We start from the raw sequence: 16,610 nt of genomic DNA on the forward strand, positions 1-16,610 counted from the left end.
TGAGGCAAAAGGATCCCTTGAACCCAGGAGTTCAGAGCTACAGGGAGCTATAATTGTACCACTGCGCTCCAGCCTGGGCAATAGGATGAGACCCTTTCTAAAAACAACAACAAAAAATTATCAATTACAGGCATCATGATTTGCAATAAGAGTTTAAAGGGTATACAGTAAAATTTCCCATCTCACTTATCCCCTATTCAGCTTCCCTTTCCCCAATCAACTGAGATCACCAGTCTCTTGTTTTACTTACAGTTTTAGATGATCTGTTAGCAAAAAGGCTGATAAGTTTTCTTGGTCATTTTACAGGTTTTTAGAAATGGGGTATCCTTTTTAAAAACCCAGGTTAGAAGACAGAACTGAGCAAACAGAATCAGCTGCCTGTGTGGTTAGTGATACTGCCAGGCACCTTGAGTGTATTACTTCAATTAACACTCCCAACAATTCTCTGACTAAATATTCCATTTTTTTGTTCACCTCTGCCTTCCTAGCAGACCTGTTTTTATTTTGTTGAATTTATGTGATTCATTTTCTCCCTTTTTAGTCTGCAGATTACAAAAGTAAGAAGGATCATTGCAAGCAGTTAAAGAGCAAATTGTCACACATCAAGAAGATGGTTGGAGACTATGATAGACAGAAAACATAGAAGGCTGATGCCAAGTTGTTTGAGAAATTAAGTATCTGACATCTCTGCATTCTTCTCAGAAGGCAAATGACTTTGGACCATAACCCAGGAAGCCAAACCTTGTGAGCATCACAAAGTTTTGGTTGCTTTAATATCATCAGTATTGAAGCATTTTATAAATAGCTTTTGATAATCAACTGGGCTGAACACTCCAATTAAGGATTTTATGCTTTAAACATTGGTTCTTGTATTAAGAATGAAATACTGTTTGAGGTTTTTAAGCCTTAAAGGAAGGTTCTGGTGTGAACTAAACTTTCACACCCCAGATGTTGTCTTAATACCTACATGTATTTGTTTGCATAGGTGATCTCATTTAATCCTCTCAACCACCCTTCAGATAACTGTTATTTATAATCACTTTTTTCCACTTAAGGAAACTAGGTTCCTGCAATGAAGTCTCTGAAGTGAAACTGCTTGTTTCCTAGCACACACTTTTGGTTAAGTCTGTTTTATGACTCCATTAATAATAAACTCCCTGGCCTTTCATATTTTAGATACTATATATGTGATGATCTACCAGCCTCCCTATTTTTTTCTGTCATATAAATGGCTAAAAGAAGTTTTTCTTAAATAATAAAGATCATGTAAAAGTAACAAATGTGTGAAATTTAAAGATTGTAAATATACATTTACTTTTTTAAGATCAAAGTTTAAACCCAGTGGTTAGAATTTTGTGTATTTTTAAATACTTTTTATCTTTTATGGTTTACATGCATTTTTTAAAAAAACAACTAAACCTTTTCTTTATATCAGAATATCTGATTACATTTATAATTCAATTGTGACTTGAACTGTATCTTACAGGAATGTTCAATTTCTATACATATTTTATAAGGTATTCAACCTGGTGTTTTCTTTCCATAATAACCTGTTTGATGTTGTTAGTGCTGTTAACATACAGCTGTGGAAAACCACACTCAGGAGTTGTATCTGTTGTTGTTTATACTCTTTTGGGTGCTGTGCTGGTTAGTCGTTTCCCAATCCTTTGGCTGTAAGAATGCTGGTATGTCTGCAAATAGAATGCTATACCACGAAATACCAAATAATTTCAAATGGTGCCCTTAAATTGTATCACTTTTTTAAAAATTCAGATTCTTATTAGTAAAATTAGTTGATAGCACTGTGCTGACCAAGTTGATCATGACCATCCCAGCTTAGACTTTTCGAAAAACCTTTTTTTAGAATAATCTGTGACCTTTAGTATGCATTTCAGATATTTAGGTATATAATTTTTTTTTTTTAAGATGGAGTCTTACTCTGTCACCCAGGCTGGAGTGCAGTGGTGCTATCTTGGCTCATTGCAACCTCCACCTCCTGGGTTCAAGCGATTCTCCTGCCTCAGCCTCCCGAGTAGCTGGGACTACAGGTGCCCATCACCATGCCTGGCTAATTTTTGTATTTTTAATAGAGATGGGGTTTCACCATATTGGCCAGGCTGGTCTTGAACTCCTGACCTTGTGGTCCACCTGCCTTGGCCTCTCAAAGTGCTAGGATTAGAGTCGTGAGCCACCACGCCCAGCCTAAGTGTGTGTGTGTGTATAATATATATATGTTTTTATATATATATATATATATTTTTTTTTTTTTTTTTTGGAGATGGAGTTTTGCTCTTGTTGCCCAGGCTGGAGTGCAATGGCGTGATCTTGGCTCACCGCAACCTCCGCCTCCCAGGTTCAAGCAAAAGTAGCTGGGATTATAGGCATGCGCCACCATGCCTGGCTAATTTTTTTTGTATTTTTAATAGAGATGAGGTTTCTCCATGTTGCCTAGGCTGGTCTTGAACTCCTGACCTCAGGTGATCTGCCCACCTCGGCCTCCCAAAGTGCTGGGATTAGAGGTGTGAGCCACTGTGCCCAGCCTATAATTTTTGATAGATGATTTTGAATTATTTTCCGGAGATAAAATTTTAAATGTTTCCATTATATCACTGATTTATTTCTGCAAATTGAATAAATTCTTAATTTTCTGCATGCTGCACATAATAGAAAAGGTATTTTCATAGCTTTTGGATTTATACCAAATGAAAAGGACTCTCGAGCACCTTTAACTGATTTTTCTGTGTTAAATTTTTAACAATTTGTTCTTGGAAGTCAGTGTACTTAATTCATGAAGGCAAGTTTGTCAGTATTTTCACAAAACAAAACTATTCAGCTGAATCCAGAAGGTGAAATAGCAAGAATTTGCATTGTAAAATTGTGTTATAAAATTGGACTTTGAAATTTTAAAAATAGGAAAAATTTTCATATGTATTTATACTAAATACCATTTTAGGAAACCAGGATCAGAGTGTTTCTGTTGGTGTTGGCATTAACTAGCTGGATGTAAATTTGAAAAGCCACTCAGAAAGTTTCCTAGTCTAGCAAGTCAGAGGTTTAGATTAGATTTCCGCCATCCCTTCCATTTCTGACCTGTGGTTCTTGTCTGGAATTCTGCTTTGTTATAAACTATTGTTCTAAGGAGTTCGTTGTGATAGCACATAGTTCATTTTGTAAAGATTCCCTGTATATAAAGTGATGCCCTACATGTGTGGCTTTGTATTAAAAGTATATAGGATCATTATTTTATTTTGAAAATTTTAAATACAGAAAAGTATAAAATATAAGTACCATCCACCCAGAAATAACATCTGTTAATGTTTTGTCATATGTGCTTCATAGTTTTTGAAATAAAGTGAAGTCAACTAGTATTTATAGTAAATAAGTTATATACACATAAGTACATATAGGATATTTAATCCTTACAACGATCTTTTGATATGTGACCATTTCTTATTCTTGTTTTACAGACAAGGAACTAATGATATGATAGATTAACTGGACATTGTCACACTAGCAAGTGGCAAAACAAGGGATTAGGATCTTGGTCTCTTGGACTGTTAGATTCTATACTTCCATCCTGTGTTGACTTTGTTAATGGATTGGATAATGTGAGATCACTCTGATGTAAATAAAGTGTTCTATATTAATTTTGAGTGCATTTTAAGTACTCGTAACATAAATGCTTCCTGTGAAATATCTGTAAAGACCTGAATGGGTACATATGTGTAAAGAAGAATCAGGGCAGAAGAGTGCTTTTATCATGGCTCCAGGGACCTTAGGTTCAGTTGGTGTGAGAATTCCTCACACAAGGACATTCTCCTTCCTTCAGCATCAGGATGGAAGTGTTTCCCATCTGGACTTTTTCAAAGACTCAGCTGAAGGAATACAGAATTCATAATTTCCTGGCAGCTTATGATTCTGCTACACTACACCATGCCATCTCTTGTGTGAAAGGACAAATTTGATGGAGGACTACGTCATCCCTCATGCTTTTCTTATTGTCTACATTTATTCTAATGGGAAGAAGTGAGCAAAAACACCTCAATAATTTGGGTAGTTTTTAGAAAACGTTGTGTTAGTAAATTAGAATAGTGCTACTTTGGCATTATGAGAAAGAAGCCTGGATACATAACTAGGTTTGTGTATGACTACAACAAAATGCAGAATGGTGTCTCCAAAAGGTTTCCAGTTGCTGCCACAAGACCTGCTTGGTATTGCCTACATGTGTTGTCCTATTTTTGCTTTGCCCTTCTGCAGTTACTTGCTGTGGGACCTTGGAGAAATTAACTTAGCCTCTCTGTACTTCAGTTTTTTGTATCTGTAAAATACATTTGTAATAATCTAATAGTTAAGGAGGTAGTTAATGTGTGACTCAGTCCTTGTCTAAAAGTAAATATGCCTAGCTACCCCTATCTTTCAAAGCCAGAAGGTAAAACTTTGACAAGTTTTCTAAAAGCAAATTGTGGGTTTTTTTTTGTTTTGTTTTGAGATGGGAGTCTCTCTCTGTTGCCCAGGCTGGAGTGCAGTGGCACAATCTCGGCTCACTGCAAGCTCCGCCTCCCGGGTTCACGCCATTCGCCTGCCTCAGCCTCCCGAGTAGTGGGGACTACAGGTGTCTGCCACCACGATCGGCTAATTTTTTTTTTAATTTTTTTTTTTAATTTTTTAGTAGAGATGGGGTTTCACCGTGTTAGCCAGGATGGTCTCGATCTCCTGACCTCGTGATCCAACCCACCTCGGCCTCCCAAAGTGCTGGGATTACAGGCGTGAGCCACCGCACCGGGCTGCAAATTGTGTTTTTTTTTTTTTTTTTGAGACGGAGTCTCACTCTGTGGCCCAGGCTGGAGTGCTGTGGCCGGATCTCGGCTCACTGCAAGCTCCGCCTTCCGGGTTCACGCCATTCTCCTGCCTCAGCCTCCTGAGTAGCTAGCTGGGACTACAGGCGCCCACCACCTCGCCCGGCTAGTTTTTTTTTTTTTTTTTTTTTTGTATTTTTAGTAGAGACGGGGTTTCACCGTGTTGACCAGGATGGTCTCGATCTCCTAACCTCGTGATCCGCCCGCCTCGGCCTCCCAAAGTGCTGGGATTACAGGCTTGAGCCACCGCACCCGGCCGCAAATTGTGTTTTTTGAAGTGCATGTATCATCCAATCCCATATGATTGATCTGTGCTGGGTGCAGCCTTAGAGCCTAGAATTCTTTTGAATTCTAGGCTGAGAATGCAGGATTGGCATTCTAAATATTTGTACGTGATAAACAAATGCTTCTTTAGGTTAGAGCAAATACTTACATATCAAGATCAAGATCGTTAGATACTGTTGTCAATTACAGAGGTTTTAGATGAGGCTTTCTGGAATGATTTAGTTTCCCTGTAAGGGAATCAGCTCTCCCAGTCTTTCAAGTTGCATGCTTTTTATATCTGTTTGATTCCGTTGGCTGAGCTGATTGTGAATGTCCTAATCCTGTTGATTGTGTCTGGCCACTCGTGGGCAAAGAGCAGATTTATTCCATTCTTTATAGTTATAAAAGACATATAGTCTATATGTTATAAAAGACATATAAAAGACATAGTCTATATGCCTTTTAGTTTTACAATTTGAAAAAACATCTGAGTAGGTTGGATAATTTATTCTACCACTTGTACATGATTAGAATATGTCAGTCATAATCACGCCAAGAGATTATGGATTTATGCATATTTTGTTTTGCTTTAGTACCATTCCTAGTTGAATCTTAACATCCATGTCTAAAATCTATACAGAGCAAATATTACAGTTAGGAAAACTGTTTTAGTCTCCTCTCTGCAAATATGCTTTACATTTATTGGGGAATCCTCTATCCTTTTCCTGATTTTCCTTAAAGTCTTCCCAGGCTGATGGATAACAAACATATACAAGAAACTTGGGGCTTGGGATTCCTCTAGGCTGTTTGTCCTAGAGGAATGCATCCCATCTTGCAAATAGGATGGTCAATTAAGATGGAAGGAAGCAAAAGTGTGGATAGGAAGGAAGGGCACAAACGGAAAAGTGTGGAGTTTGGGTGTGAGTCCTCTAATGAGGTCAAAGGTGGGAGGGAGGCAAGCATGGAAGCTTCCTGGCACTGTGATACTAATTTCCCCTCCTCTCCCTTTTAAAATCGTGTTCATGCAAAGCCAACACAAATAACTAAATAAAATCTTGTCTTCTGGGAGGAAATGAGACTGATTACAGAGCTGCCACTAAGCCCTGTAGGGTTGGTGGAGACAACCCCATTTTACACATTAGTTCATAGACTTGGTGTGACTTCCTTGAGGTCACCCAGCCACTATGTCAGAACCTGATTTTAAATCCAGGGCTGTTCTTTCCACTGCTATGCAAGATACCTTCTGTTTATATTTTTGAGGGAGACAACAGAGATGGGAAGAATTTTTAACAATAAAGGCAACGGAGGGGATGAATATGCTGATGGGGAAGGAAAGAGGCCCCAGCTTCTGCAGTTGCTTTCTGTTATTCCTAATCCTCTTCTCATCTGGGGGTGCACTGCCTCTCCATTTCTCAAGTATGGGAAATGCCAGTAATTCCACTTGTGTTAATTGGCAGTCAGACAACTTGTCCAAAACTGAATTGATCTTACCCACCCCACCAACATTTCAATAATTGCGACCCCAACCTTTCAGTTGCTCAGCTGAAGACTTTGGAGGTATCCTTGATTCTTTTCTCATAACACACATCCAGTGTATCAGTAAGATTTAGAATTCAGTCACTTCTCACCAGCTGCTGGTCCAAGCCATCACAATCCCGGCAAAGTTCTTAACAATGCTCACAGCCTCTCCTCCCCACCTTACCCTTCTGATTGTAGCTGCCATCACTCATCCCCTGCTCACTCCTGCACTCGTCAAAGACCCCAATGCACTTCTAACGGGGCCTTTGCACTTGCAGCTGTCTTTGTCTGAAGAGCTTTTCCCCTAGATATCAGCAGGGTTAACACCCTTCCTCATTCAGGTCATGGCTTAACTGTCTTCTCAGCGAGGACTCCTCTGGCCACCCTACTTTATTTTTTTTTGAGACGGAGTCTCTGTCACCCAGGCTGGAGTGCAAGGTGCGACCTTGGCTCGCTGCAACCTCTGCCTCCTGAATTCAAGTGATTCTCCTGCCTCAGCCTCCCGAGTAGCTGGGATCACAGGCGCTTGCCAGCACACCCGGCTAATTTTTTTGTATTTTTAGTAGAGACGGAATTCACCATGTTGGCCAGGCTGGTCTCAAACTCCTGCCCTCCGGTGATCCATCCCCGCTAGGCCTCCCAAATCACCATGCCTGGGATTACAGGCGTGAACCATCGCACCCGGTCTAGCCATCCTATTTTAAACTGTCAACTTTTCCCCTTCAATGCTTAGTTTTTCTCCACAGCACTATCACCATTTCATATAGTATATGTTTTTCTTCATACTGACTCCCCTTGGAGAAAAACTCCACGAGAGTAAGGATTTTTGTCAGTTTTTCATTGCTATTTCCTCAGTGCTTAGACATGCATCAGGCTCAAAGTAGATGCTCAATGTTTGCTGAATGAACAGCAAGAGCAACGGAAGAGTCCTGAAATACACAGCAAGAAGCAAGGATAACTCTGGCCTTACTTCTGTAGCCAGGGTCTTTTATCTCAACTTTTTAGAGGTAGAAAAACAAGATCGAGCTCCTCAGAACCCAGGTCGACGGCTGCAGAGCCTTCGACCTTCCGAGAGCGAATGGCGATCACTGTTTTCCAGTTCTCTGCGAAGTCCAGCTGGAAGACAATCCCTTTCCGCGCCCCAACTCAGCGGCGGGCATGCCCTGCACCAGAGCGCCCCGCTCCGGCAGCTGTCGCCTGCACCATCCGGAACGTTTCGCCTTGGCCGCAGCGCGAGGCGGAATGACTTCCGGGGCGCCTCTAAAACGGCGGGGCGGAGTTTCCGGCTGAGAGTCCTTCTAGCCGGGCCGGTGAGTCCGCGGGTGGAAGTCTGTGTGGCGCAGAGGTGGGGCAGGCTGCTTGGCTAGGTAGGCGGCTGGGAGGGTTTTCGTGGCGGGGAACGGAGGCTGAACTGCCCTGCCTGTGCTCCTAGGGAAGGAGGATGTGAAGGAGCTTGTGAAGGCAGAGGAAGGTAACTTTCGTGTGGGGAGGCGTAGAGTAGGGAGGGGGGCTGCAGGCCGTCCCTCCCTAAGTAAAAGCGCGACTTTTAGAAATGATGGTTCAGGGTTCGAGTTTGTGACCCGCTTGAGAAAGTGACCACCCTCTGAGCCTGAATCCCATACCTGAAAAACAAGGACAGTAATCAGCCTTGCCAGTTTCACATAGCTTGGTAGGGTAAGGTGTGAAGAAAAGCTTCTTAAATTGGGATGTTTGGTGCTCTCATTTGTTTCCAGAGAGCATTCCGAGCTCATGTAATGGGAATCACACCAGTAGGCTTATGCTGAGGAATGTGGATTGTTTGGGGTTGGATTCCAGGAAACAGATCACTTAATTCCGCCCCCCCCCCCCCCCCCCCCCCCCCCCCCGCCCACCAAGACGGAGTCTCGCTCTCTCCCCAGCCTGGAGTGCAGAGGCGCGATCTCGGCTTACTGCAACCTCCACCTCCCGGGTTCAAGCGATTCTCTTGCCTCAGCCTCCTGAGTAGCTGGAACTACAGGCGCGCGCCACCACGCCTAGCTAATTTTTGTATTTTCAGTACAGACGGGGTTTCACCATGTTGGCCAGGATGGTCTCGATCTCTTGACCTCGTGATCCTTCCGCCTCAGCCTCCCAAAGTGCTGGGATTACAGGTGTGAGCCACCCGCCCGGCCTCACTGATATTTTTAAGAAGAAGATGGACTCTTGGGAAATGATAGGCCATTGGAGATCTTTACAAAGTCAATCTTCAAGATGCATGAATCCTTTAAACAGCGTGCATGTTTACAATCAGACTTCCCATTGAACGTCTGCAGTTTTAGGGACCTTAATACCTCCTGTCCAGTCTCTGATTGCCCATTGCAGGCAGCTCTAATTAAGAAGTCCTTTTAGCCGGGCGTGGTGACTCATGCCCCTAGTCCCAACACTTTGGAGGGCCGAGGTAGGAGGACCAGTTGTGGTTAGGAATTCGAGACAAGGCCTGGCCAACAGACTGGTGAAACCCCGTCTCTACTAAAAAAAAGTTAACTGTGGTGGCATGCGCCTTAATCTCAGCTATGCCGGAGACAGAAGAGGCAGTGGAATCGCTTGAACCCTGAGGTGGAGGTTGCAGTGAGCTGAGATCGTGTCACTGCACTCCAAGCTTAGGCGACAGAGCAAGACTGTCTCAGGAAAAAAAAAAAGGAAAAAAAAGAAGTCCTTTGACACGATCATCCAAAAGTCTCTCAGTTGCTATTTATTTTTATATTTATAATATATATTATATATTTATAATTATTTCTTTTGAGACAGGGTCTCACTATGTCACCCAGTCTGGAGTGCAGTAGTGAACATGACTCACTGTAGCCTTGACTTGCTTGGGCTCAAGCCATCCTCCCACTTTAGCTTCCCAAGTAGCTGGGACTCAAGTACTCGCCAATTCGCCCAGCTAATTTTTTGATGTTTTGTAGAGACAAGGTTGCCCAGGCTGATCTGAGCTCCTGAACTCAAGCGATCCTTTTGCCTTGGCCCCCCAAAGTGCTGGGATTACAGGTTTGAGCCACTGTGCCCTGCCAAGAATTTGAGTTTTAAAACATTGAGAACGTTATGTGAGTTTTTCATTTTTGAAGTTCGCAATATGTAACAGAAAACAGGGAAGAGCAAAATGTTCAGTTTAGGCTGGGTGCGGTGACTCACGCCTGTAATCCCAGCACTTTCAGAGGTCGAGGTGAGTTGATCACCTGAGGTCAGGAGTTCAAGACCAGCCTGGCCACCATGGCGAAACCCCATTTCTACTAAAAACACAAAAATTAGCCAGGTGTGGTGGTAGGCTCTTATAATCCCAGCTACTTGGGAGGCTGAGGCAGGAGGATCACTTGAACCCGGAGGCAGAGGTTGCAGTGAGCCGAGATCGCGCCATTGCACTCCAGCCTCGGTGGTGAGTGAAACTCTGTCTCCAAACAAAAAACAAACAAAAATGTTCCATTTATGAGCAGATCACTTGAGGTCAGGAGTTCGAGATCAGCCTGGCAAGTCAGGTGAAACCCTGGCTCTACAAAAATACAAAACATGGCGAAACCCTGACTGTACTAAAAATACAAAAATTAGCTGGGCATGGTGGCACGCACCTGCAATCCCAGCTACTCGGGAGGCTGAGGCAGGAGAATCACTTGAATCCGGGAGGCGGAGGTTGCAGTGAGTCAGGAGGTGGTGGAGTGGAGAGGGAGATTGCATTGGGGAGGGTGGAGGTATGATGAGGACATTTATTTATGAATGAATGAATGAATGAATGAATGAGTCTTGCTCTTTCACCCAGGCTGGAGTGCAGTGGCACGATCTTGGCTCACTGCAGTGTCTACCTCCTAGGTTCAAGCAATTCTCCTACCTCAGCTTCCTGAGTAGCTGGGATTATAGGTGTGCACCACCATGCCCTGCTAATTTTTGTATTTCTAGTAGAGATGGGGTTTCACTATGTTGGCCAGCCTGGTCTCGAACTCCTGACCTCAAATGATCTGCTGGCCTCGGCCTCCCAACGTGCTGGGATTACAAGCATGAGCCACCGTGCCTGTTTCTCTCTCTCTCTCTCTCTTTCTTTCCTTTCTTTTCTTTCTTTTTGAGGTAGGATCTCACTCTGTTGCCCAGGCTGGAGTGCAGTGACATGATCTTGGCTCACTGCAGCCTCCGTGCCTCCTGGGTTCAAACAGTCCTGTCTCAGCCTCCCTAGTAGCTGGGATTGCAGGCGCCCGTCCCTACCAACCTCCTAGCTAATTTTTGAATTCCTGACCTCAAGTGATCACCTGCCTCAGTCTCCCAAAGTGCTGGAATTACAGGTGTGAGCCAGCATACCAGGCCTGGTTTTGTTTTTGTTTTTGTTTTTTGTGACTCACTGCAACTTCTGCCCTCCAGGTTCAAGCAATTCTCCTGCCTCAGCCTCCTTAGTAGTTGGGATTACAGGCACCCGCCACCATGCCCAACTAATTTATGTATTTTTAGTAGAGACGGGTATCGCCATGTTGGCCTGGCTGGTCTTGAACTCCTAACCTCAGGTGATCCGCACCTTGGCCTCTCAAAGTGCAGGGATTACAGGGATGGAGCCATCGCACCTGGGCCTGGCCTGTGTTTGTTTGTTGTTTTGTTTTGTTTTCAACTTTTATTTTCAGGGAGTACGTGTGCATGTTTGTTACATGGATAAATTGCTTGTTGTTGAGGTTTGGTGTACAAATGATCCCGTCACCCTGGTAGTAAACATAGTACTTAATAGGCAGTTTTTCAACCCTCACTCTCTCTCATTCTTCGTCATCTAGTAGTCTCCAATGTCTGTTCTCATCGTTATGTCCATGTGTACTCAGTGTTTTGCTCCCACTTGTAAATGAGAACATGCTGTATTTGGTTTTCTGTTCCTGTTTTTTTTTAGGCCAGAGTGCAGTGGCACGATCTCGGCTCACTGCAGCCTCTCTGCCTTCCAGGTTCAAGCGATTCTCCTGCCTTAGCCTCCCAAGTAGATGGGATTACAGGTGCTCGCCACCACGCCTGGCTAATTTTTTTGTATTTTTAGTAGAGACAGGGTTTCACCATGTTGGCCAGGCTGATTTCGAACTCCTGACCTCAGGTGATCCACTTGCCTCGGCCTCCCAAGTGCTAGGATTACAGGCGTGAGCCACTGCGTTGGGACTCTGTTCCTGTTAATTCAATGAGGATAATGGCCTCCAGCTGTATCCATGTTGCTGCAAAAGACAGGATTTCATTGTGGGGTTTTTTTGTTGTTTTTTTTTGGCTGCTAGTATTCCATGATATATTAGGTACCACATTTTCTTTATCTAGTGCACCACTGATGAGCATCTAAGTTGATTCAGTGTCTTTGCTATTTTGGATAGTGCTGTGATTAACATGAGTGCATGTATACTTTTGGTAGAATGATTTTATTTTCCTTTAGGTATATACCCAGTATTGGGATTGTTGGGTTGACATACATGTGTCCAATAAATATATGAAAAAATGTTCAACATCACTGATCATTAGAGAAATGCAAACCAAAACCACAATGTAAATCAAAACCACGGAACCATCTCACCACCCGTCAGAATGGATATTATTAAAAAGTCAAAAAATAACAGATGTTGGCAAGGTTGTGGAGAAAAGGGAATGCCTATCCACTATTGGTAGGAATGTAGATTAGTTCAGCCACTGTGGAAAGCAGTTTGGAGATGTCTCAAAGAACTATGTTTAATTTTGTGTCCTTTTTTTTGAATTATGAGCCATAGCATTTACCCATTTATAAATAATAAATGTTATTTCAAAACTTTTGATTATGAGAAAATTCAGACATACACAAAGATATTACAATGAATCACATGTCACTCAGCTATAATAGTTTATACCCATACTGACTCCTCACAATTCTACAGTCATGTGTCATGTGACGCATCTATAAAGCATCTATAAAGCAGTTTTGTCATGTGACACATCTATAAAGCATTTTTGTTCTTTTACAAATCATAAAAAGATGCTTTATTAGTACCAAGTTTGTGTATACATGTTCATATTATTTCTTGAAAATGAGAAATGGAGTTCTATGAAGATTTTTAATGACAATTACTGAGTAAAATACAAAGAATAAGATGACCTGGCATTCAATTTTTTTTACTTTATATATGTGTCTAATTTTCAAATTTAATTGGATGCATTTTGTAACAAACATCTTTAGATAACTTACATTCTAATGATTTTTATAGATTACTGAATAATAAAATACAGTTTTGAAAAAATGGATGAAGAACCTGAAAGAACTAAGCGATGGGAAGGAGGCTATGAAAGAACATGGTAAGGAGAGCATTATTGCCCTGTCTTTTCTTTTAGACATTGTCTTTTTTTTTTTTTTTTTACAACTTTATTAAAGTATATTTTACATTGTTAAAATTCACTCATTTCCAATGTACAATTCAGTGATTTTTTATTAATACTTTACTGAGCTGTGCAGCCATTATCATAAACCAGTTTTAGAACATTGTAACCACTCCAGTAAGATCCTTCATGTCCATTTACAATTAATTTAATCTGGATTTAATTCCACCTGTAGGCAATCATTAGTCTACTTTTTGTCTCTAAATTTTAACCTTTTCTGGACATTTCACAAAAATGTGATCATATACAATCATGCGCTGCATAATGATGTTTTGGTCAAAGATAGACTGTATATATATATGACAGTGGTCCCATAATATTATAATACAGTATTTTTACTATACCTTTTCTATGTGTGTTTAGATACACAAATACTGACCATTGTGTTACAGTTGTCTTTAATATATTCAGTATAGTAACATGCTGTACCGGTTCATAACCTAGGCGTGGGGTAGGCTATACCATCTAGGTTTGTGTAAGTATACCCTGTGATATTCACACAATAATGAAATCACCTAACAATGGATTTCTCAGAACGTATCCCTGTCAGTAAGCAATGCATGACTTATTATAGCATGGTGGTCTGCTGTGGCTGGCTTTCATTTATTTCTCATCCATGTTGCAGCATGTATTGATACTTCATTCCTTTTTTATTGCTGAATAGTATTCCCATCTATGGTTATGCCACATTATTGTTTATCCATTCACTAGTCTGTGGATATTTAGGTTCTTTACGGTTTTTGGCTGTTAGGTAAATGCAGCCATGAGCACTCACATGCAAATCTTTGTGTGGACGTATATTTTCATTTTATTTGGGCTAGTAATCATTTTAGCTTGTCTTTTCAAACAAATAATTATGACTTATAGGGAGATTCTTAAAGAAGATGAATCTGGATCACTTAAAGCTACAATAGAAGACATTCTATTCAAGGCAAAGAGAAAAAGGTATGTAACCTTCCTATGTATGTTAAAAAGGTAAAATATATTCATTTTAAGCCTTTCTATCTATAAACACTCCTCAGTACTTCACTTCAGCTGTGTTTCAGGGAAACTGACCTATTGCCTTCTGACTATGGGGAAAGAACTAGCCACCTACCCTTGCCTCAGCAGGAAATGGTCTTTAGAGACTATCTACAATACCTATAATTATGTGTATTGTATTCCATAAGTTAATTATTTACTCCACTAAAAATGCACATTATGACATTCTTAATCAGAATTAGAAAAAAAGAGAAAGCAGGTCAATTGGAAAGTTGTATTTTTTTCGTGTGTTGGGGGGGATAGTATATTGAATTCCATTAAAATGTTTGTGTAATTTTAACAGAGTATTTGAGCACCATGGACAAGTTCGACTTGGAATGGTATGTCATTATTTTTTACTAGTACAGAACTAGTTTAGGTTAGAGAAATATTCTGACTTGCTAGAAAAAACAATAGTGAAATAACAAAGTTGCATTAAAAATATATGCATAGAATATGAAATTATTAAATGCTATTTTTACTAATCAAAATGGCACTTGAGGCTGGGCACAGTGGCTCATGCCTATAATCCCAGCACTTTGGGAGGCCAAGGCAGGAGGATTGCTTGAGCCCAGGAGTTTGAGACCAACATGGGCAACAGAGTGAGACCCAGTTTCTACAAAACAAAACAAGTACTTGAAATTGGCCCTTTCTTTTTTCTGGTAGATGCGCCACCTTTATGTGGTAGTAGATGGATCAAGAACAATGGAAGACCAAGATTTAAAGCCTAATAGACTGACATGTACTTTAAAGGTAAAATTTAAATTTATACTAAATCATTTAAATTTATACCAAAATCACTTAAACTTCTACTAAGAAAGTGGGGAAGAACACTGGATTCTAAAGGATATTTTTAAAGAATGCAATATTTTTTATTTTTTGCCTTGTATTTTTAGTTAGTACTAATGATAGCTAAGTAGAAGTACTGCCAGGTCATTTAGGGAAATTTTAAACCAACATAGCTAATTATTTGTGTTTTTAATTTCTATCCTCCCACCCCACGTCAGGATCTTGGTTTGTCAGTTATCCCTTTTCTTTATTGAATCTTCATTCTCCTTTGCCTTACTTAAATCTGTCTCCTCAGATTACAAATATGTTCATATTATTCCTAATTTATCAAAACCTATTCTCAATTCTGCTCATTCTCCCATCTCTCTTCATTGGATCTTTTCCTCGTTGAAATTTTTTCTGACACATCCAAATGGTTCCATCTTTTAAAACCTAGCTCAAACCTATCTCATTACCCACCATTTCAAATTAAAGTTTTTACTGTTTAATATTTTTATTACTTAAAATTTTTTGAAAATCTGTAAGTTTAAAAGTCATAAGAAGTGATGCTTGAAACATCACTTGGACATGTTCTTTATGATTGTTATTTTGCCTTTATCTAGTATGTCTTTTTTTATTTAAACAGTTGTTGGAATACTTTGTAGAGGAATATTTTGATCAAAATCCTATTAGTCAGGTACGTATATAAATGATAGAATTCAGAATTAGATTCATGTTTTGCTTCCAAATGTAATTTATTTTTAAAAATTGGACATGTATTTTGTGAATTACCCAAATTGTTTAACCAGTTTCCGGTATACTTAAAAATGAAAAGCATAATAACTCTAAAAGTTAAACAATGTATGGTGAACTCATAGCTAAATTTATTTGCCAAAAACACCATGAGAAAAAGTTTCTCACCTGTTGCTTCTTTCTTTTGTAATTACTAGTTTATTTTAGCTATGTAAATTTTTTTTTTCTGCCCCAATATGATCTACAGGAATAGTTATATATATTCTTAATGGGAAGAAATAACTTGTTAGATTAATAATAATTTTTGTTTTTATTTCAAGATTGGAATAATTGTGACTAAGAGTAAAAGAGCTGAAAAATTGACTGAACTCTCAGGTATGCATAAAATTACCTTTACATGACTCAAGGACTTTGCTTTATTTACCCAACCTCGTAGCCCTGTTTGTATGTCTGCTTAATAAGTAACGTGAAGGGTTCCTCAGTCTTCTCTAGGGGAAACAATTTAATAACATTTCCCCCACCATTATATTCTTAGGATACAAGTTTAACTATTCTAAATTGAGTTCTTCATAGTGGCAAATAATAATTACATTGAATATAAATGTTTTTATTTAAAATCTATATGTGCTTATCCTGAAATTTTTTTTTCTTTCTTTCTTTCTTTTTTTTTTTTTTTTTGGAGACGGAGTCTTGCTCTGTCACCAGGCTGGAGTGCAGTAGCGTGATTTCGGGTCACTGCAAAGTCCGCCTCACGGGTTCAAGGGATTCCCTGCCTCAGCCTCCTGAGTAGCTGGAACTACAGGTGCCTACCACCACACCATGCTAATTTTTTGTATTTTAATAGATATGGGGTTTCACTATGTTGGCCAGGATGGTCTTGATCTCTTGACCTTGTGATCAGCCCGCCTCGGCCTCTCAAAGCACTAGGATTACAGGCTTGAGCCACCGCGCCCGGCCTTATCCTGAAAATATTAAAATACAGTTATTGTAATCATTTATAAAATCCAGTTAATCTTAAATTCTTAAAAAGTTAAGCATCTAATTTAAAAGGGAAAAAGTATAAAAATTAAACTGTAG

At 40.2% G+C, this 16,610-nt stretch overlaps 2 protein-coding genes across 18 annotated transcripts in view; both read left to right on the top strand.

Moving 5' to 3' along the window:
* Positions 1-1,280, top strand: part of OCLN (occludin) — a 59,445-nt gene extending 58,165 nt beyond the window's left edge. For all 7 annotated transcript variants that reach the window (XM_073993603.1, XM_005557097.4, XM_065546364.2 and 4 more), the window contains one exon: positions 542-1,280. In XM_073993603.1, coding sequence (XP_073849704.1) covers positions 542-643 — 102 coding nt within the window. In that variant the 3' untranslated portion in view covers positions 644-1,280. The remainder of the gene's footprint in view (positions 1-541) is intronic.
* A 6,633-nt stretch (positions 1,281-7,913) lies between these two features.
* Positions 7,914-16,610, top strand: part of GTF2H2 (general transcription factor IIH subunit 2) — a 34,248-nt gene continuing 25,551 nt past the window's right edge. For 3 of the 11 annotated variants that reach the window (XR_012413720.1, XM_005557099.5, XM_065546369.2), the window contains exons 1-7: positions 7,927-8,109; positions 12,824-12,911; positions 13,860-13,937; positions 14,317-14,353; positions 14,679-14,765; positions 15,427-15,477; positions 15,854-15,908. Coding sequence is in view for 9 of the 11 variants with exons in the window: in XM_005557099.5 (XP_005557156.1) it covers positions 12,856-12,911; positions 13,860-13,937; positions 14,317-14,353; positions 14,679-14,765; positions 15,427-15,477; positions 15,854-15,908 (364 nt within the window). In the remaining 2 variants the exon portion in view is untranslated. Of the gene's footprint in view, positions 8,110-12,823; positions 12,912-13,859; positions 13,938-14,316; positions 14,354-14,678; positions 14,766-15,426; positions 15,478-15,853; positions 15,909-16,215; positions 16,336-16,610 lie in introns of those variants that run through there. The other 8 variants (XM_005557101.5, XM_005557100.5, XM_045393835.3 and 5 more) reach the window with 8 other exon arrangements.

The sequence above is a fragment of the Macaca fascicularis genome, chromosome 6 (assembly GCF_037993035.2).
Source record: "Macaca fascicularis isolate 582-1 chromosome 6, T2T-MFA8v1.1".
Taxonomy (NCBI): domain Eukaryota; kingdom Metazoa; phylum Chordata; class Mammalia; order Primates; family Cercopithecidae; genus Macaca; species Macaca fascicularis.